This window comes from Natator depressus, chromosome 14 (genome assembly GCF_965152275.1).
Source record: "Natator depressus isolate rNatDep1 chromosome 14, rNatDep2.hap1, whole genome shotgun sequence".
Classification (NCBI taxonomy): Eukaryota; Metazoa; Chordata; order Testudines; family Cheloniidae; genus Natator; species Natator depressus.
This window is the reverse complement of record NC_134247.1, coordinates 3,275,802-3,295,976: the sequence shown is the minus strand read 5'-3', so window position 1 is coordinate 3,295,976 and position 20,175 is coordinate 3,275,802. Positions and strand designations below refer to the sequence as shown.

Below are 20,175 nucleotides of genomic sequence, written 5' to 3'. Positions count from 1 at the left end.
ACCACGTGAGTATGTGGGTGACATCTGAGCTAATGGGGGATTGGACATTGTTTCCTCTCTATTACCCCCACTTCCTCATTAGCTCCTGTATTGTCACGCTCATTACACCAGGCCTGTGGGGGCTTTGTCTGCGCGTTAGCCAAGCACATGTCCTGCTTAGTACCTACTGCCCCCCCAACACACCCCATTCCCAGGACCCCCCAGCACATCCCTTCCCCCACCTCCTGTAGGAATCTTGCCCTCCCCGGCATACCAGATACTGCATGGTGGCTCCATAGACGGGGGGGGGAGGGGGCGAGCAAAGGGCAATAGCTAAGAGGAGAGGTTCACCAGGACCCAGGCTGGCAGGGATGTAGAAGCCGTGGGCTGGCAGGGATGTGCCCAGCGCGATACAGCTGGGCTCTGTCGGGGGGAACTCAGCACCCACAGCTCCCTCCGTTCCCCCACTGTGTATGTCTCCCCCCTACCCTTCTGTTTCAGGGACTCCCTGCAACCCCTCCTGTCTCTCTGGTGCCAGGGATTGTGTGTGTGCCCCCATTCCCTGTCCTCCCATAGCAGGGCCCCCGATTGTCCCCCCCCACACACACTAACGGCTTCCCCCATCCCTCGTGCCAGGGTCCCCTATTGTCACCCCGTGCTGGGGCAGTTTGCCGGTTCCCATGCCCTGTTCTCTCCTTCAAGGTGTCAGCGCTGGGCGGAAGAGCAGGGGGTTGTTCCGAGGGAAGGAGCTAGCTGTGGCGGTGCTAGACATATGCTGGGGGGGGGGCTCCCCTGTGTTCCCCATTTGCCCTCTTGCGGGTTTCCGACCCTCCCCCCGGATTCCCCTGCTGTATGTCCAGAACATGCCCCGAAACTTTGGATCCGCTGGGACGCGGCGTTTCCCCGCCGGAGACGAAACCCCTCGGGGTGGGGGGCGAGGCCGCCCCAGGCCGGGCTGATCAGCTGTGACGTGGCCAAGCCCGGGGGAAGCCGGGCAGGGGGGCGCTGGAGGGAGGGGGGCGAGGGCCGGAGCGGGAGGCGCGCAGTGGGGGGAGATCCCGAAGCACCCACAGCCCGGCAGGGGCGCAGGCAGCCCCCGGACCCGCGCTCAGGGTAGGAGAAGCCCCTTGCCCCGGGGCTTGCGCTGGCGGGCGGGGGGCTGCAGCCGGGAAGTTTGGGCCAAGGGCGGGCGGGCAGGAGCGGCTGGGCTCGGGGGCTGGGGAAGCGGAGCGGGCGCGCTCCGAGCAGCCCCCGGCCCCGCCGGCTGGCGAGGGGGGCCCGGGCTGTGCGCGCCGCGCGGGGCCGCTTCCCCCGAAGGGCCGGGCCGCCAATCCCGGCTCCGCGCACGCCGTGATCGCCGCCCAGGTAGGAGCCCGGCCGCCCCCCGGCGCCGCTGGGCGGCAGAAGTTGGCAGGCTCCGGGGCTTAGCAGCCAGCCCGCCCCAGCCGGAGCCGAGGCAGCCGCGGCCCCAAGCGCCCCTCGCCGTGGGGTGCGGAGGACCCAGGAGCGGAGGCTCGTGGAAACACCCCCCCGCCCCCGCCGGGGGGAAGCGGGGAGAGCCCGGATCCGGATCCCCGGGCGTGAGTTCTCCGGGGCGAGCGGGTCGTGGCTGCCGGGCGCTGGCGGGGCGGCTACGAACAATGGGGCAAGTTCCTCCGCTGGAAGCGAGCAGCCCCCTGCCCCCAGTCCCGCGGACCCGGACGGGCGGGGGGCCGCCTGGGCGTGCTTGGGACAGTGCCTTGCCTCGGTGTGGGGGCCTGGGAAAGCGTGGGGGCTGGGGCCATCCTCTGGGGCACAAGGGGAAGGCTTTGGGAGGACAGTGGGGGCTAGTGGGGGGGGACGACGCTGGGAGCCAGAACTCCTGGGTTCTATCCCCGGCTCTGGGAGGAGAGTGGGGGCTAGTGGGTCGGGGGGGGGGGCTGCGAGCCAGGATTTCTGGGTTCTATCCCTGGCTCTGGGAGGAGAGTGGGGGCTAGTGGGTTAGAGCTGGGGGTTGGGGCTCAGGGCTCCTGAGCGCTATTCCTGGCTCAGAGAGGGATAATTGTGTTTTGTGGTTAGATCAGAGGGAGCTAGAAGCCAGGACTCCTGGGTTCTTGCCCTGGCTCTGGGAGGGGAGTGGGGGCTAGTCAGTTAGAGCAGCGAGGGAGGGGGAATGGAAGTCAGGATTCCTGGGTTCTGTTCCCACAGACTTGTTGTGTGACTTGAGTGAGTGGCTTATCCTCAGTTTCCCCAGCTGTATCAGGAGCGGAGTGACACAAACACACCTTGAGAAGGGAAGTGCTGTGGGGAGGGAGGCCTTGCCTCTGTCCCAGTAGGCGTCTAATGGAGAGAGGAGGGGACACGGTTCTCTTCTCCCCATCTTTCCTCTGTCATATACACACGCACCCAACCCCCATGGCCAGACCCCGGCAGTCCAGGATGGATGCCGGGGCCACAGCCAGCCCCCTGGGGAGGTGGTGGGAGACAGAAATGCTGCCTGGCTCCTGTGTGAGAGCGAGGGGCCTGGAACTGGAGAGGCTGGGGGACAGTGGGGACTGTCCGCAGAGCCTGGATTAGGCGTGTTTCACCGCACACGGTCTGTGGCTCGATTCTGCTGTGAAACCTCAGAGACGTTTGCTCGTGGCTGGTTTGTGCTTTGTGACCTGCTCTGACTTCGTGTCCTTCATGCCGAGCAGGGGAGAGAGGAACAGGGGAGAGAGGAACGGGGATGGGTGGAATGAAGAACCAGCTAGTGGAGGAAGGGGCTCGGGAGGGGTAAGAAAATCTCCCTGTGGGCTGCGTGCAGGGTGGAAGCAGGAATAGGGGCCTTTCTGCCCAGACCTGGGGCTGAAACCAGCCCACGTGGAACCCAGTAGTAACCATGTGCCTTTTCTCTAGGCCAGATCCTTCTCCCACAAGGCTCTGTCCTTGCTCCCTGCCCCGCCCCCACGACACGACATGCTGCTTGTAAAGGTCTGGAGAAAAATGGCACCAGCCTAGACTGAGCCAAACCAGCTCCTAGTGCGGGATAGTATCTGAGCTGTAGGAAATTCTACGCCAGGCTGCCGTATGTGGGGCAAACATTGACATAAGCCGGGGCAAGGCCCATGACTTACCCCAGGCCTGGGTTTGGCCTGCTAGGAAACAAGTGAAAGTGAAGGGATCTTTCTGTCCCGTGGTGTAAAGGGTTAAGTGCAGCTCCTATTCCTCCCTAATAGGAAAGGCTCCGTAGCTGAAGCCTGGGGAAGGGATGGATCAGTCCATTTCCCCAGTACTTCCCCGTGTGTCCTGATGGCAAACCAGTTGGAGCACAAGCCTGGGAACCAGGATCTGCTGAGCACTCTGGTCCTGGATTTGCTACGGTCTCTCTTTGGGGCCTTGGATTCATCCAGCCCCTGCAGGCTTCACTTTTCTCCTCTGGGAGAGGATAAAGCAACGTCCCTTCCTCCGTACGATAACGCACGTCTCCAGGGAAAGCTGGCGTTGCGGCCTCTCGAGTCTGTACAGACGAGAATGAATCCATCATTCCCGGCCACCTCTGGGGAGGAGCCAGAGCAGCCGTTGAACAATGCAGTGCAGCCCTTCGGGCCGTTTAGGACACGAAGCCATGTCCCGTTGGTTGGGGGGGGATTTAGAAAGGATGCAATCCCCTAGACTGGGATTTGGCCAGGACATCCAGGCTGTGTGATCTTCAGTGATCACAAGCGATCTCACCCAAACAACTGCACTTCAGCGCTCCTCGTACCCGGGTTCTCCACTAACTCTCCCCCTAGGGCACGGTGCGTCTCCTAGCCGAACACCGGCCTGGGCCAGCCCTCCTTAGCTTTGGAGAGGTGACACAGTTGCCAAGTCACATCCAGGAGAGGCGAGGTGCAAACCCAGGGAGCCTTAACTCGGTGGTGCAAACCGGCCACCGTAGCGTTCCAGCTGGCTGTAACTTCCAGTGGGACGGGAGGGGCAGGGCGGCAAAGTAGCCAATTGTATTAAAGTCACGGCTCTTGATTCTGAAGAGTACTGCCATGACATTGCAGGGACAGGGTGGGGTGGAGCGGGGAATGTGAGGCGGGGGAGGCGGGGATCGAGGTGGGGGAGTGAGTGAATCCCGGGGCTACAGAGTCTGCCAAAAACAGAGCGAGTGGCAGGGAAGAGCGAACTGTTTGGGCAGGAAGGGCTGAGGCAGTTGGAAGCGAAGGTGCAGTCGGGTGGTTCTTGGCCTGGGCCTGCAGGACACGCTAGAGCTACGTGCCGGTGAGGGAGGCCGGGGCTCAGTGCCTGGAAGAGCCAGGTGCTGCTGGCAGGTAGAGGGAGACGATCCCCCGAGAGCCTGGGAAATTTGCAGCAGCTCGGGACAGGCGTCAGCAGCAGCGAGCTGTGAGCTGGTGAGATTCCAGCCCGGCTCCCAGGCCCACACCCCTGGGGGGTCCCGATCTCTAGGGCCGAGGACTTGTTTTCGCAGGTTATCAACCTCGTTTCTCCATCTGTGCAATTTTTACAGGCTCCTTGGGAACCCCGCCCAGCGCCTTCGTGACAGCCCAGGATGGCCACGCCCTGGTTGCTGCTGATGTCTGTCTGGCTCCCGCTGAGCCTTCTCCCCGCGTGCCAAGCTCAGAAGGCCCGTCCGTCTGGGTGCGGCACGGACCTGCCCTCGCTGTACTATAACCTCTGCGACCTGTCGGCGGCTTGGGGCATCGTGCTGGAGGCGGTGGCCAGCTTTGGGGCAGTGACCAGCTTCGTGCTCACCATCATCCTGGTGGCCAGCCTGCCCTTTGTGCAGGACCCCAGGAAGAAAAGCCTGGTGGGGACTCAGGCGTTCTTCCTCCTGGGCACGTTTGGCCTCTTCTGCCTGACCTTCGACTTCATCGTCAAGCAGGACTTCTCCACCTGCGCCTCACGGCGCTTCCTTTTCGGGGTCCTCTTCGGGATCTGCTTCTCCTGTCTGGTGGCCCATGCCCTCACCCTCAACTTCCTGGCCAGGAGGAACCATGGGCTGCAGGGCTGGGTGACCTTCGGCGTGGCCCTGCTGCTGGCCCTGGTGGAGGTGATCATCAACGCCGAGTGGTTGCTCATCACCCTGGTGAGGAGCAGTGGCCTCTCCCAGGACCCCTGCGCCGTGGCCAACGAGGACTTTGTCATGGCGCTCATCTTCGTCATGTTCCTCCTGCTGGCCGCCTTCGCCACCGCCTGGCCCGCCCTCTGCGGCCGCTACAAGCACTGGAGGAAGCACATTGTCTTCATCCTCCTCACCACCTTCCTGTCTATGACCATCTGGGTGGTCTGGATCATCATGTACCTCTACGGGAACCGGCAGAGGGGGGGCCAGGCCTGGGACGACCCCACGCTGGCCATCGCTCTGGTGGCCAACGCCTGCGTCTTCGTCTTCTTCTACATCATCCCTGAGGTCTCCCACGTGACGCGGCTGGGCCCAGAGCAGGCCTACGAGGACAACATGTATCCGACCAGGGGCGTGGGCTACGAGACCATCTTGAAGGAGCAGAAGTCCCAGAGCATGTTTGTGGAGAACAAGGCCTTCTCAATGGATGAACCATCCTCAGGTAGGCAGGAGAGCCCCTGGCCAAGGGGGCCACAGGCACAGTGGGCAGAGAGGCAGCTGTGGCTCTGGGTGATCGTACGTCTCTCTGCAGATGGGGCTTGCGCTGGGGTGCTGGTACCCCTGTCGCGGCAAATTCCAGCTGACTTGGGGGTCCATCCTTCATGTGCACACGTGCTCATACACACAGACGTGCATTCCTTGAGCTGCCCGACAGCACCGTCCTATGGGAGCCCAGCCTCTGAGTCTTTTGGAGGGCCTGGGGACCTCCCTGTGAGCTGTTCCCTGAGCCCAACCCCGCATGGTGCTGAGCTGCCTCCCCCGAGCTTGACTTCCGTGGGAGCTGGCTTCATAGCACCTCTCGGGGGAGCTCGGTGCTGGGCAAAATTGAGCCCTTTGTGACTCAGGGGGGCTTCCATCTAGGGACTCCCCGCCACCTCCATTCAGCCAAATATTTGGGACGGGGCAAGGGAGTTGGTGTTAGGGCTGCTGCTGATGACAGTGTGTGCTGTGAGCCGTGGCTTCGGCAGGGACCTGGAGGCCACCACCCCCCGTGCACGGGGAGGTTTATGTATGGCATTATACCCACCCGTCTGATGTCACCCCAACAGAGGGTGGCAGGCCAGTGCCTGGTGGGGAGGGCTGAGATCAAACTTGTTTGTTTATGTCCTCTAATTAAACCCACTGTGTAAATCCGCAGCTCCAGGCTGTGCCCGTGGCAGCTGCCTGTCTCTCCCTGCCCCTCTCCGGCCGCCTCACCCCTATTGCCTCTTACACTCAGGTAGTGTCTTGGTGTGTTAGGCGGCGAGCTCTCTGGGGCAGGGCCCTGTGTGCGTGCAGCGCCCAGCACCGCGGAGCCCTGATGCTGACAGGGGGGCCCCCCGGTTGCTCCAATACAAACTCCCCTTTGTGGAGCACAGAGCGTGGCTCCTGGGGGGGAGTTGTCCGCCAGGCAGCCTGCCCTGGTGGGAAGGTTTGTTGTGGCACAGTCCATCCAGCAGGACCTGGACAGAGACCACCTGTGCGCTTGGATCTGGTGAGGGAACAGCCAGATACCTGCTCACGACCAACCTGGACCGGTCTGAAAGAATGGCTTCAATTGTTGTCGTTCCTGAAACCACACACAGGCTGTGTTTGCTGGCCTGGGACACTTGATGCTGGGGGAGCCCACCCCTTTTCTCCCCTGTGCCTGTTGCCAAGAGCCCGGCGTTCTTCACGGGCTTTTCCTCCCCGACGAGACTGTGTAGCTGCCATTTCTTCTGGCCTCCCCCTGCTAAGCCCAGCAGCGTCCAGGAGACCCTGCAATAACAAACCTGGGCAGTGACCCAGCTCCATCGAGAAGCCAGGCGAGAAAGGGCTCGCAAGCCACCCTACAGTAACAGGCTTGTGTTTCCCACGCATGCACAGCCCTCCCAACCCGCCAGAGCTCCCAAGTGACCCTACGATAACAAACCATTGCTTGCGCGTAAATAACATGGACTGGCGCTGATTGGCTAAGACTGCGTGTGACTTAATTGCTGCTGGGACTGAGGCCAAACAAACCTTGCCTCCAGCCCCCAGCTGCTCGCCTGCGGTGGGAGGACCTCTTGTGAGTTAGCTCATTAAAACCCTGCTTGTCGGTGCTGTGCCATAAACAGATCCTTGCTTCACAGCCGCCTTCTGACCTGTAGGGCTGGCCTGCGCCCGCAAGTTGTACCCCGTTAATGACACCAGTGTAGGGAGAGCGGTACAGTCCTCCTAGTGGGGACACAGTTGCTGGTACCCCTACAGCTTATTCCTGTACACGCTGGGGAATAAGAGAGGACCATGGGAGTAGACGGGGGTCCCTGAGTCCAGTTCCTGCTATCGCAGGCAGTCCCATCGTATAACCCTAACATATCCCGGCATAAGGCCCCTTGAGCCCCGTGTAACTGCGGCCCCACTTGGGGTTGTACTGGTGTAACCGTGACCCCCTAACTGACGTGGTTCTACCCGCACGCGGAGCGGCCAAAAGCCAGCTGGTGCGCTGGGCGGGGGTGGTCTAGGTTTGCCTGCCATGGGGGGCTGGACCTGGTGATTTCTCCAGGGCCCTTCCAGCCCCAGGTTTGTGTGATTCTGTGGCTCACCGGTCTGTGTGACGCCTCCCGAGCTCGGCCACCTGCCCGCGCTGGAAGGCTGCCAGCTTGTTAAGGCAGCGTGAAGACCAGCACATCCCGTCTCCACCTTCGTCAAGCCCCTTGTCGTGCGTCCGATCCAAAGGTTACTGGCCTCAGGGCCCAATTCCCATTGATTTCAGTGGGCTTGTGTCCGATCGCAGCCGTCTACGCCAGTGTCCAGCCGGGAGGTCCCTGCCCTCCGGAGAGAAGTCTCTCTACGCCCTTCAGCACGCAGTGTGTGGCAGTGGTGGATTAACGCACGGGCCCGTGGGTCCTGTGCCTGGGAGCCCCGGCCAATTTGGGAGCCCCACGAGTGCCAGAACCTTGTAAAAAGGGGGAGTGCGGCACTGGTGCCGGAACTGTGACCCCATCCCCTGCTCCGCCTCTTCCCTGGGCCCCACCCCCCGGCCAGGCCGGAAGCTGGAGCTGGGTGGTGGTAAAAGCTGCCATGGGGAGCCCTGGACGCACCACCTGCCTTGGATGGGAGGGCCGGGTGGCCTAAGAACAGCCCCCGCCCCGTGTCCCTGCCCCCCGGGAAGAAGTTGGACCAGATCCCCTGCCGCCACTGCTCCGCACCTGCCCGAGGCGACTATGCCCATGTTAAAGGGGTGGGCCTGGGCCCCCTGGTCCAGCACCTCTGCCCGCAGCGTGTGGGGGGCCCAAATGCTCTTTGTGCCCAGAGCCCCAGTAAATCTTAATCCACCTCTGAACGCGGCCTGGTGTTTTTTCTCTTTTCAGCCAAGAAACCGGTGTCACCTTATAGCGGGTACAACGGTCAGCTGGTGACGAGCGTGTTCCAGCCCACGGAGATGGCTCTGATGCACAAAGGGCCCGTAAGTCAGACCGCGAGTGTGCGTGGTCTCCCCACGTCAGCCGGCCGGCGGTCGCTTGCCTGGGTATCCCCTGGGGGCAGGACGGGAGAATGTCCCAGCCCAGGCCCCGCTCTCCAGCCAGGACACAGGGCTGTGGCCAAGCGAGGCAGCACAATCTCGAGGCAGGGCGCCGGGGCGTGTATGTTCCATCCCCGGCTCTGCTGCTAGCTTGCTGAGCCGCCTTGGGCAAGTCACTTCTCCCTCTGGGCCTCGGTTTCCCCTCCCGCCATCTGCCTGTCTGGCCTGTCCAGCCTGTGATGCCGTCTGGGCAGGGATCGTCTCCCACCCAGTGTCTGTGCAGCCGCCTGGCACGGTGGGCCCTGGTCTCGGTTATGCTATGGTCATAAAATGGTCCTGGGGCCATTGGCCCCAGCCTGGAGCCCCCTCCCGCAGCATGAACTCTTCATTTCTGGCCCCACCCCAGAGCCCGCACCCCCTCTCGCATCCCAACCCCCAATTTCATGAGCATTCATAGCCTGTCATACAATTTCCATACCCAGATGTGGCCCTCGGGCCAGAAAGTTTGCCCACCCCTGCTTTATAGGTGTCACTGTGGCCACAGGCGGGTTGCTTCATGAGACAGATAAACCCAGTCCCCCTCCCCACCGGGACTGTGCCAGGCGGGATGTGGGTGGGCGCAGCAGTGGGCATCAGCCTGCGAAGGGAGTGAGCTGAGCAAGGGGCCGGTCCCCAGCACCCTGCCGTGAGCTGCTCCAGATTCCGGTCGCATTAGGGTGCAGCCGGGCGCAGCCTGACGCAGTTGGGCTGGGGGCAGGTTGCACCAGGGGCTCTCTACCTGGGCATCCCTGGCCCCATTGCAGGTGGGGGAGGTGGGTGGACAGGCCCTGCACTTTCTACCTAGACTGTGAGAGCTGATTTGAATGGTCCCTGTTGGTGCCTGGAGAGCCCCTCCCTGCAGGGACGGGGCTGGGCGCTAGGGTGGGGCTGGGTGGCAAGCGCAGGAGACTTGGGGAAGCTGGGGGGTAGCTGAGCCGCTCCGAAGTGCCAGCCAGGTCTCTTCTCAGCCCTGTCCTCACTTGTTCTGTTTCCAGTCCGAAGGCACCTACGACATCTTTCTCCCCCGGGCCACCGCCAACAGCCAGGTGATCAGCAGTGCCAACTCCACCCTGCGCGCAGAGGATGCCTACGCGGCACAGAGCTGGCACGCAGCAGCCCAGAAGGATGGCAAGGGCGTCCAGGTCTGTGATAACGTGCAGCTGGGCCACTGCAGCAGCATGGTCGAGTGGTTACAGCAGGGGTCTCCCTATGGGACTGTTGTGCTCTGTGCCACAGTTTCCCCACCTGTTAAATAGGGATTAGACAGACACCTGCCCCCCCTTTGTGAAGGTGTTTGGAGACCTCCTGGTGGAAGTGCCTCCTGCGTGTAAATCCAAGGGATTGTATTGCTACTAGGACCCATCGTCCTTGCATCCTGTTGTTAACTCCAGCCTTCCCAGCTGGCCTGGGAATCTGCAGGGATCGGAAATCGATCGTGCTTCATTAGAAGGGTCTAGGACCTCAGTGGCAGGTCTGGGAATAAAAACCCTCCTTCCACAGCTGGGGATGAGATTTCCCACTTCCCTTGCGTGGAGGGTCAGGACTGGTGCAAATAGAGTGCACTGTTCCCCACCCCCGCCTCGGAATCGCCGGGTTTTTACCGCTGCCTTTCTGATGGGATCTGACCTGTCCCGGACAAAAACAACAAAAGTCCGGTGGCACCATAAAGACTAACCGATCTATTTGGGATAAATCTTTAAGGTGCCACCGGACTCCTTGTTGTTTTTGTGGATACAAACTAACACGGCTACCCTCTGATACTTTGTCCCGGACAGGAATTGGCTCATTTCTAGACTGTCAGAACAATCAGTTTGTTTATTTGAACCAAGGCCCAGACTCGGGCATGTGACAAAGTGAGAGGCCATTGGACAAACCCCTGCTGACTCCAACTCGGCCATGTCCAGGGGAATTCCACGTCTAAGATACGGCTGTGCCTCTTGGCTGCACCCTGATCTCCGTCTCTCTGCTGTAGGCTCCCTCTCCGTACAGCAAGAGCAGATGGTAGAGATGCACGCCCTGGCTCCTGCAGCTCTAGAAATCACCGGCAATCCCCTTCCTCCAAAGAGGGAACCTGTCTCCTTCCCCACCCATGGACATTCAAGCCAAGGCCAACAATGGGAACTGATCCTGGAGCCTCCAGCCAGGCCGGGTCTAAGCCCAGAAGAGGAGAGAAAATCCAGCTCCTTCCCCACCCAGCCGTCCCCCGAGGGAACCCAGAGACTCTGCTAAACGCTGGCTTGGCCCTCACCCCTGCTATGCTATTGATCCTCCTGCTGGGGAGGCTGGACTACACAGGCTGCCTGTGGGCTGGGATGCTCCAGGGGCTGCTGAGGTTGGGTCCAAATATGGGAACGGCCCTTCCTGTAAAACCACCGGGGTCCCCCTTGGCAGTGGTCACCCTCCTGGCAGCGCCTCGTCCCCGTGGGAATCACCTCTCAGCTGCATGGGCCACGTTAGCTTTGCTGCAGAGCCCACTCTATCCGCTGGCTCCGTCGATTCACTCCCTGTCCCCTCCTGAAGCCCCAGGACGATCTGCCACTCGGTGTCCGGATACAGGAGAACCACCCACAAGTCGCCGCGGCCGGAGGGCGGCTGCAAGCTTCAAAGGCAGTAGCTTCACGTGGGAGACGGGCAAGCACCTCTGTCTGATGGAGCCTCCGCTTGCAGAGAGCCGAGCTGAGCAGGTCTCGGCTGGGACCTGCCTTGGACAGAGCCACACAGATCTTCCCGGCTGTTGCCCTTGGTGTGGGGCCCTCCAGGGGCTGCGTGGCGTTCCCTGCCCTGGAATCACGCCCATTCAGCCCGGCATGGAAGAAGCTGGGTCCCAGGGCTGGCGTCCTCCACAGGCCCTACCCTGGGGTCCATCCTTCCTGTTGCAAAGCCCGTGTGGTATCTTCCCCACCACGTCTTGGTGCAGGTTCTGGCTGGGTCCCCGCCTGGCTCTGAGAGGCGTTCTCTCGGGAAGCCCCCCAGCTGACATAGGAGACCACGTGGTGCTTTCTCCTGGGCATCTCCGTCCTGGGTTTGGAGAGCGAGGTGCATAGAGGTGTTTGCTCACGGACCTGCTGTATGGGAACTGTCGGTAAAGGCTGACCCCTCTGCAGCAACTGCTGTCTGTTCCCCTGCCCCAGCCGGGGCTTGGAGTGGGGGGTCTCCCCAGCCAGGTGCAGAGTGGGGCCAGCGGCAGGACCCATGGAATAGCAGCAAGTGCCCCATGCACATGTGTGGTGACTCTTGGGGCAGCTGCTGCAGCTGGGTGTGTGCTGTGTGGGGAGCTGGCAACAGTCTCCCGTGGGGGTGGGGGAGCCCCCGAGTGGGCTGCCACCAGTGTGAATGTGCAGGTGGAGCAGAACTGGGGTTGGGGTCCTGTCCCCCTCCCACCCTGTGAGCGCCCTGCACCGCCAGCCAGCTGCTCTGAGACCTGCTGTGGCCTCCCAGGGCTTCCTCTTGACTTCAGCCGTCCTGGGATACCTTCCCTCCTCCATCATAGGCGTGGAGCTGGGGTCAGAATGCAGGCTGGGGAGCCAGCAGCACCACAGGTCTCACCCCAGCCCTGACTCCTGCTATGCCTCAGTTTCCCCCCTCCGCCAAGTGGGGATGACAGCACAGATCCTCTTCCCATGCCGCTGGCTGCGGAGAGGGCAAGTGATCTCCTGGTGCAGAGTGAGATCAGAGGCAAGAAACAGGCCACGGTGTGGGGGGAGGAGGAGACTGAGTGGGGAAAGACAGAGATCCAGCAGCTGCCCCTCCTCCCTCTGAACAACCCTCTGGCCTCTTCTCTGGCCTCTTCTCCAGCCTCTGAGAGCGACGCACTCAGGGCCTTCCTTCAGGGACTATGAGATCATTTGGTTTTTTAAACTATCCTGCAAGCAAATATATTGGATGACGTGGGTGTGGCCAGTCCCTCGACCATCTTTGGGCTCTGACATGCAAAGGGCCAGATTCTGCTCTCATTCGCCCCGGCGTCCAGGGGGAGCGAGTCCACATTGGTGTCAGCAGGGGCGTTCCGGGATCACCCCAGTGCCGCCGAGAACAGGGATCAGCCTCCCCCGGGGCTGGGTATGGAGCACTGAGCTCAGCTGCACCCAGAGCCATGGTGGGGTGCAGGGGCACAGGGGGGCCGCTCATGCTGGAGCCAGCGAGCTGTTGACTCAGATGTTGTTCCCCCACCCCCAGCGCAGAACTGTCCCTTTTTCTTTTCAGGTGACTTCTGGCTTTTTTTCGGTCATTGTGTGTGCAGAATAAAGCTGATTTTCCCTACACGGCGCGGTCGTCGGTCCCTGTCCAGCTCAGAGTGGGGAGCTGCGGTTGGATAGATGGGGAACGGAGGGGCGGGGGCGCATTGCACATGTAGGTCGTCTTGGGGGGGAGTGGGAGAGGGAATGGGGACGTCTTGCAGGCCAGTTGGGTGGAGGAGGGGGAAATTGGTTAGAGCCTGGGGCATTTGCTTCTCGCTCCCACCCAGTAAATAGGTGGCTGGAGCTCAGGGGGCCAGACTGAATCTGTCCTGCTGACACAAGTGCCTGGAGCAAGGGGCTGAGGGGAAATCACCCTTCCAGGGGCCGAGCCGCAGCCTCCGACAGCCCCTGCTTTGCCCTAATGGAATTAATCCAGTCAACGAAGTTTTCCCGGGGCCGGTTGTAAACCCCGCGGAGCTTCCTGCCTTCGCCGTCTTGTTCCCCCGCAGGAAGCACTGGCCCCACGGCCTGATTTGTTCCTTCCGTGGGTTGGAGTCGCGGTGCCGCCGAGCACGTCCCTTCCCAGCACAGCTCGGCCTCATTCCCACGAACGCGGCGCCTGTCCTGCGCCTCTGCTCCCTGGGCCGCCCCGCAGAGGCTGGGCTGCAGCAGGAGGAATGTGGGTGAGTCAGGTGGCAGCGGTGGGATCCTGCCGTGGGTTATAAGGAAACGGGGTGTCCCAGCCCTTCCCAGGGAGCCTGGACAATGTGGGTTGGCTTTTTTTTTTTTTTTTTTTTTGGAGGCAGGGTCCTCTCCAGCCTTCCCCAATTTTCCTCTTTATTCCCAACCACCACTCTGCACTCCTCAGCCCTGTCCCCCCTCCCCCCACTCTGCCTCTCCTCCTTAATCCTGCCCTGCAGCCCCCTGGCATCCCTGCCCTGGGCTCCCCATCCCCACGGCTCTGCTGATGCCCCTCACTCCTGACCTTCAGCTCCCCCCGCTGTGCCTCTCTGCAGAGCAGAGACTGTAGCCGAGTGCATGAAGTGCATGCGGGGCTGAGACCTATCAAACTCATTCCCCTGGCGGTTCTCATGCACGTTCTGAACTGGAGCCCCAGAGTGCCAGGCGGGTGCAGCTGTTGGGTGCATGTTGTGTCCCTGGGACGGGCGATAGGGCCAGCCAGCTGGGGGAGGGAGGGTAGTAAAGGACGTCCCAAGGTCAGGTGAGGTTTCTCCTGCCCGGATTGTCTTTCCCCTTCTGCAGTGATTTTCCTGCCAGGCAGGAAGTGGGAACCTGAGCAAATAGCGGCTCCATGAATTATTTAGCACCTGGAGCTCCTCAGTCAGGGCTCGGGGGAGCCTGCGACCTCTTCCTCCTTGAGACGCAGGCACCCTGGGCGGGGGGCAGGTTGGCTGGCTTGGGTTCCCTCCCCGGGGCAAGTCCCTTGAGGGCGTTGTGCTGGAGTCGGTGCTCGGGCTTGGGCAGGTCAGTTGGGTGAAATGGCTCCACAGCCATTGGCTCCATGTTTGAGACGTGCCCGTGGGCCCCTCCCTGTAATGCCAGAGCCAGGAACCATCAGCTGGGACCAGAAAGAGGAGCCCTGCGCTGGGCCTGGGGCCACACAAGGCGAGACCCAAGAGGGCTTTTCTGTCTCCAAGCCCCCTGCCCGGAGGGTGGCCAAGGGGCTCGTGGGCGGCCGTTCCACGTGTGGCGTTCACCAGGGCACTGGTGCCAACAGCACGCAGCCCTCGCAGGGCAGGGAGCAGCGGCGAGAACCCTGGGCAGCTGCTCCCCCCCAGCTGTCCTGGGCGCGATGCCAGCACGTCCCCTGCTGTCAATGGAGCACCCACCCCTTCTCGGCAGGCGGCAGGGCCTTGGGTCAGGAGCCGCTTCCACCTCCCACTCAGGCTGCGGGGCAGACCTGCCAGGCCTCGGGGAGGAAGAGCACAGAGGGCACCAGGCATGGGTGAGGGAGGAGACATCAGCCTGGCGCATGCAAGGTCCGACCGTGGTGCCAATAGCTGCTGCACCAAGATGAGAGGAGCCCAGGCAGGAAACGGGCTCGTCGAGCCAGAGCGGGGCTCTGCTGGGCCTGGGGCAGCAGAGGAGGGGGCTGCCTGGGGGCAGGCTGACAGCTGGGGTTCGGCTCACGGCCCAGCTCTGGGCCGAGGCTGTTTAGGCTGAGGAGGGGCAGGGACCTGCTGTCTCCATGAGCCGCAGCTTGGTGGTAACGGGGTAGGTGCAGCCTGCAGGTGCCTGGCTGCTGGTGGCACAGACCCAGCCCCACTGAGTGAGCCCTGGCCCCTGATCTCGGTGCAGGCCCCTGTGAGAGCCTCCTCTGCCCAGGCCAAGGGTGTATCAGGATGGCCCGTGGTGGGCAGGGACCCCAGCCAACACAAGGCAGGGAAAGGTGGACGTTCCTGGAGGCTGAACGCAGCATGGGGCCCTCATCCCGGAAAGGCCCCAGCGGCAACGTTTCCCAGGCATACAGAGGGGACGGGGGAGCCTCGCTCAAGGATGCAGGCTGGGAGCTGCAATCAAATGCTGTGGAGCAGCAAGGCTGTGACTGGTGGCTCTTCAAGCCAGGGAATTAGCTGAGTTCAGTTCATCTCCCAGCCCCTGCCTGGAGGGGCATGGACCAGGCTGGGGCCCTGGGCACGGCACCTCATAGGCAGCTTCAGAGCAAGGGTTGCAGTCTGCTGTCTGTGGGCTGGGCGTGCCAGCCCATGACTGCACATCCAAGCATGCGCGTGTGTGCGCACGCGTGTGGTGCCTTGCACAACGGACGTCACCACACAGCTGTACACCCTGGCGCTGCAGGTACACACTACTGCACCCCCGCACATTCGTGCACAGCCTGCCACTTGCTCACACGCCTGCACCACCTACGCTCTGTCCTGCCCCCTTACCCTTGCACCTGCTGTCACACACACTTGTGCACACGCTGCCTGGCACACTCACACAGCCTGCCAAGTGCGCACATGCCATTGCAAAGGCACTTGTCACCCACCCAAGGGCCCTCCCACGCTCCCCCACGGCCCTGTCACTCTCCCAGGCCCGTGGTGGAAGGAGTGCTCCTGTGGGTGCGAGGGATCACATGTGTGCTCTCTGCCCACTCACGGCTGCTGGCTTGATTCCCCCTGGGCTGCTCTCTGTTCAGAGACCATGTTCAGGTTAATGAGTAACCCTGGGGGCAGAGGCTGAGAGAAGAGCTGAAGTGGGGCTGGGCAGGTCCCTCCCAGCAGTGAGACCTGCCCGGAGAGGTCAGGGGGCAGCAGCCTCTGGTCTGTAAAGGAAGGGCATGAAGCCGGGCAGGGGGCTGCTTTCCTCTTAGCCATGATTTGAGCCTCTGACTTTCCCTTCCCTGCCCTCTGCAGGTTAGTTGCAGCTCAGGGTTTACACTGGGTTTGCCCCCTCACCCCACAGCCATTGCTATAGCACCAGCCCCACTGGAAGGAGCACACAGGTCCTTCCAGCATCTCCCCTGGGCTCCGACCGGCCACCCCAGTTCCCTGTTGTGGGCGGCCCGTGGCGCGGATGGTTGTGCTCCGGGGGGGGGGGGGGGAGTAGGTTGGAACTAACCCCATGATCCACCCCACAAGCCCAGAAGTGGGAGTTGGTGGGTTTCCTGTGGTTCTGAGCCACGGGGCACAGGGGCTGGCATTCACTCAGCATGTGCAGCCCCTCACCCAGCAGGCCCGCTGGGTCAGACTCTGGGGCTGCCACACTGTAAAGGTTTGAGAGGGGCGGGGTGCAAGGGTCACAGATCCAGGCTCGGGGCCCCCCTCCAGAGGGGACGTGCTCCGACACCGCCCAGCGTCGCTCAGCACCCCCCGCTGCCCGCCCCGTTCTATCTCTGCTTAGCGCTCACCCCCGCTCTCTTCTCGGGGCCGCACCAACGCTGGCTGCTTTGTTTTCTGTGCACTTGGAAATCTTTAACCAGCCGTGACCCTGGCCAGGCAAACCAGACTCAACTCAGGCCCCACATAACCCCAGGGGCCCTGCTCTAACCACCGTGCAGGTGGCTGGGAGCCAGGGCCCCACCGATTTCTGGATTCCCCTTTCCAAAAGCCCAGATCTGAGTCAGTAACGAGCTGACTGCACCCAGCTAAACCCTCCAGGCCGGCAAGCAAACTAGGCTAGTGGACACGTGCCCCTGCATTGCCTGCCCCGGAGTGACCCACACATCCCACCTCACCCCCAGCCCTATGGGGGAAGGGCACAAAAAGGGAAGTGGGGAGGATTTGACTGTTATCAGTGGCTCTGGTAACATATTAACAGCCCAGAGCTGGGAAAGGTGGATTAGGTCGGTTGCCTGGTGCAGGCTGCTCTGGACTCGCCTGGTCTAGTTTGCAAGGACACAGTGATTCCCCAGCCTCATGGATCCCCCAGCTGGGGAACCAAACCGTGCCCTGCCAGCCAGCTGCTGCTGCACCATGGCTCCGTTCCCCGCCGCTACCCAGCCTCCAGCTCCAGCTGTGCGAGGTGCGCGCCAGGCGAGAGTCACCAGGGCCCAGCCCGAAGGCTCATGAAGTGGGTGCCATGGGAGCGCCCCAGCCCTGCACCCCGGCCAGCTGGTGTTTACCAGGCACCTCGCCAGCAGCATGGGGGTATCTAAGCAACGAGTGTGTGTTTAAGGTCCTCGTGGCCACGGGCTGGCCTCATAAACAAACCACGCTGCCCTTTCCAGCAGCCCATCCAGGGAGCTCACAGGGTGGAGGGGATGGGAAACCCAGCTGCCTTCAGCACTCGCCTTTGATGCCACGGTCAGCATTCGTGGGATCGTTTATGTCCCTCCACCCTGAGCCACACAAAGCCAGAGTCCAGCCAAGATGCCCAGCGGGGGCTGAGCATGGGACTGGGAGCCAGGCACTGGGCAGGGGGGCCCTGGCTAATGTCTAGGACGGGCGTCGGGGAGCAGAGAGCCCGGCACGCTGCAAGGAGCCTGCTGCGGTTACTTGAGTTGACTCTGGCTCCCAACCGCTACTCCTATTAGCCAGTCCCTTCTTGGCCCGGCCCGGCCCTGGGGGCTGCTCAGGACAGGGTGGGCAGGAGAAGGCAGAAGGGATGGACCCGAGCGTTGGGGGTAAATACAGCTAGGGTGGGGGGAACCGGCGCCCTCCAGACGGGTCTGACTAGCCCAGCTGTGTTCGACCTGCAGCGGCTGCTCAGAAAGGCCTTCATCTGCCTGGGGAGGGCTCGGGCTGACATGGGCTGTGTCTACACTTGAACCACTCCGTGCGTAGGGCTAGGTTGGCGGCTCTGGCTCTCGGGGGTGGATTTTTCAGGGTAGATCAGCACTCAGAGGCTGCCACCCTGGCTACTGCCAAGCCCGTTCTTTCCTGGACATGGCGATCGGCGCTTTGTCCTGCCTGCCCTTGGGCTCCCTGGGCTGGCAGCAGACCGCCCGGGGCTGCCAGCAGGTGAGAGGTGTGAACAGTACGGCTCCTCTCCCGCCTGGCAGGCAGGGCTTGCTCTGTTCATTCAGCTGGTGTGGAAGGAGCGGCCGCGGGGGCTGTGCTCAGCTGATGCAGACCCTGGCCCTGCCCTCTCGCGTGGCACAAACTGCTCCGGCCGCGAGAAGGGAAGAGAGTAAACAATGAGCCAGCTGGCTGAGGAGCTCGTAACGTGCCATCTAATCTGGCCACCCTGCCTGCACTGGGAGCCGTGGTCTCTGGGCATCTCAGACAGCACAGCTCAGGGGCTATCTGCATATCACTGGGCAGGTCAGCTGCAGCCAGCGACAGCCTGGGGTCGGGGCCAGTGCGGCTTTGCTGGGGTACTGTTGCTTCAGACCCAATCCCCTGGACACGATGGGCAGAGTGAGGGGCACGGGGGAGTGACCCCAGTAATGATAGGCCAGGCCCGCTCCAAGGTGACAGGGAGCTGCTGGCTCCAGCATGCCCTCTGCCAGTGTGAAAATGCCAACCAGAGATGGGGATGTTCCCTTCAGCTTCTCAGCATGTGGCCAAGGCTCAAGATTAGTCCACGGACCAGGCCGCTTTCACTGCCCGCTGCTCTTCTGGAATCTAACTAAGGTCCTGAAGCCAATGGTGGTTCTCAGTCCAGCTCCAAGGGCCCGTCCTAGGGAAACCTGGGCACTAGCTGGCACCCCGTTGCCACAGCAGAGATGTCAGGGTCCAGTAAGGCCATTGCAGAGCGCAGCTGCAGAGACCAAAAGTCACCCCCATGGTGGAAGGCTGTGGCTCCAAGCAGACTTGGCTTTCGGTGTTATCAGTGCTTGGGAAAAATCACAGCTGTTAAATGTATGTTATTGCTTGAATGCAAAGGACAACGCAGCTACGTGGATTCCACTCACCCCTGCAGCTGGGCCCTGCGGCACCGGGCACAGCCCGTTTTACCCTGTTTACCCATCCCGTATCTACTTGGGCGACAGAGGACGCCAGTCGGCAGGCCTCTCTGCCCAGCACCTTCCACCAGTATTGAATTTCCGTTCGAAAGAAAACCCACGAATGGAGCGACGCAATGCTATCGTCAGAGCCAGCCAGGCCCAGGTAGGCAGGGGCTGGGAAGTGGATCAATACCAACAGGAAATCTTTTGTGCAAATACCACGAGCCAAGCCAAAGTGACACTCCGCTGGTCGGCTGAACAGCCCTGCCTTTGTCCAGGTGCAGCAGGTGAAGCAAATCGGCTTCCAATGACTCCCCTTGCCAAGAGGGACCCCTGCTGGGGAATCCACCACAACAGGGGAGGGGGCTAAGCCCCAGGCTCGCCTTGGCTGTTGCACACACTGCCTGGCTCTGGGGCAGTGCCCACGCTTTGGATTCTTTTTTTTGGTCCTTGGTTGCTGTTGGAGGAGAAAGTGGGTCAGTGGGCGAGTGAATTGGCCGGTCCCAAGGTGGCTGACAGAGCGTGCCCCATGGGCACCTGGTATAGGGGGCCACAGCTTTTCATTCCCATTGGGCGACCCCTGAGTGACCCCTGCTGGATGATCTCAGGGTGCCTCTCTGGAACACACCTGCACAGTGCCATGCAATCCCCCCCGAGCTCTTCTGCCAGAGCCCCCGAGCTGCCAGAGCATCAGCAGGAAACCTGGCATGAGCTGAGCGAGCCCCACGAGCAAGGCAGCCTGCTAAGGGGGCGCAGGCTGCTCTCAGGGGGCCCCTTCCCAGCAGTCTCCCTGACAGCCGGGGCTGGCTCTGCTTCTGCACGAAGTGCCTTTGGAGGAGCAGCAAGAGCCGCAGCGAGTTCCATCTTCCCTGGAGCTCCCTGTAATTGTTCCTGGTGAACTTCAGCTGCTGCTCTGAGCTGGGCATCGCCTCTTTGTTTGCACCTGGTCCAAACACCTGCAGAGGCCGGGGCTGGGGGAGGGCCCTTCCACTTCACCCCGGGTTTGCAGAGGAAAGCAGAACAGACACCTGCTCAGCACAGAGCAAGCCGTTGTCCATGGAGCTGCTGCCCAAGC

General features: G+C 62.0%; 1 protein-coding gene across 2 annotated transcripts; it reads left to right on the top strand.

The window, feature by feature from the left end:
* Positions 1-980: 980 nt before the first annotated feature.
* On the top strand, positions 981-12,050 carry GPRC5C (G protein-coupled receptor class C group 5 member C). Of its 2 annotated transcripts, none has more exons than XM_074971017.1 (5): positions 981-1,092; positions 4,454-5,510; positions 8,380-8,474; positions 9,566-9,712; positions 10,346-12,050. In XM_074971017.1, the coding sequence occupies exons 2-5, from the start codon at positions 4,496-4,498 to the stop codon at positions 10,361-10,363; spliced, it is 1,275 nt and encodes a 424-aa protein (XP_074827118.1). In that variant the 5' UTR covers positions 981-1,092; positions 4,454-4,495; the 3' UTR covers positions 10,364-12,050. The 2 variants fall into 2 exon arrangements, with proteins under 2 accessions (XP_074827118.1, XP_074827117.1); XM_074971016.1 differs by having other exon boundaries at positions 990-1,092; positions 10,543-12,050.
* The last annotated feature ends 8,125 nt before the right edge of the window (positions 12,051-20,175 follow it).

What these genes read in the sequence shown, in the direction of transcription:
- GPRC5C (XM_074971016.1), top strand. Translation starts at nt 4,496, where the DNA reads ATGGCCACGCCCTGGTTGCTGCTGATGTCTGTCTGGCTCCCGCTGAGC. An exon ending in CTCTGATGCACAAAGGGCCC is followed by an intron (nt 8,475 to 9,565) that starts GTAAGTCAGACC and finishes TTCTGTTTCCAG; the next exon opens with TCCGAAGGCACCTACGACAT. An exon ending in AGGATGGCAAGGGCGTCCAG is followed by an intron (nt 9,713 to 10,542) that starts GTCTGTGATAAC and finishes TCTCTGCTGTAG; the next exon opens with GCTCCCTCTCCGTACAGCAA.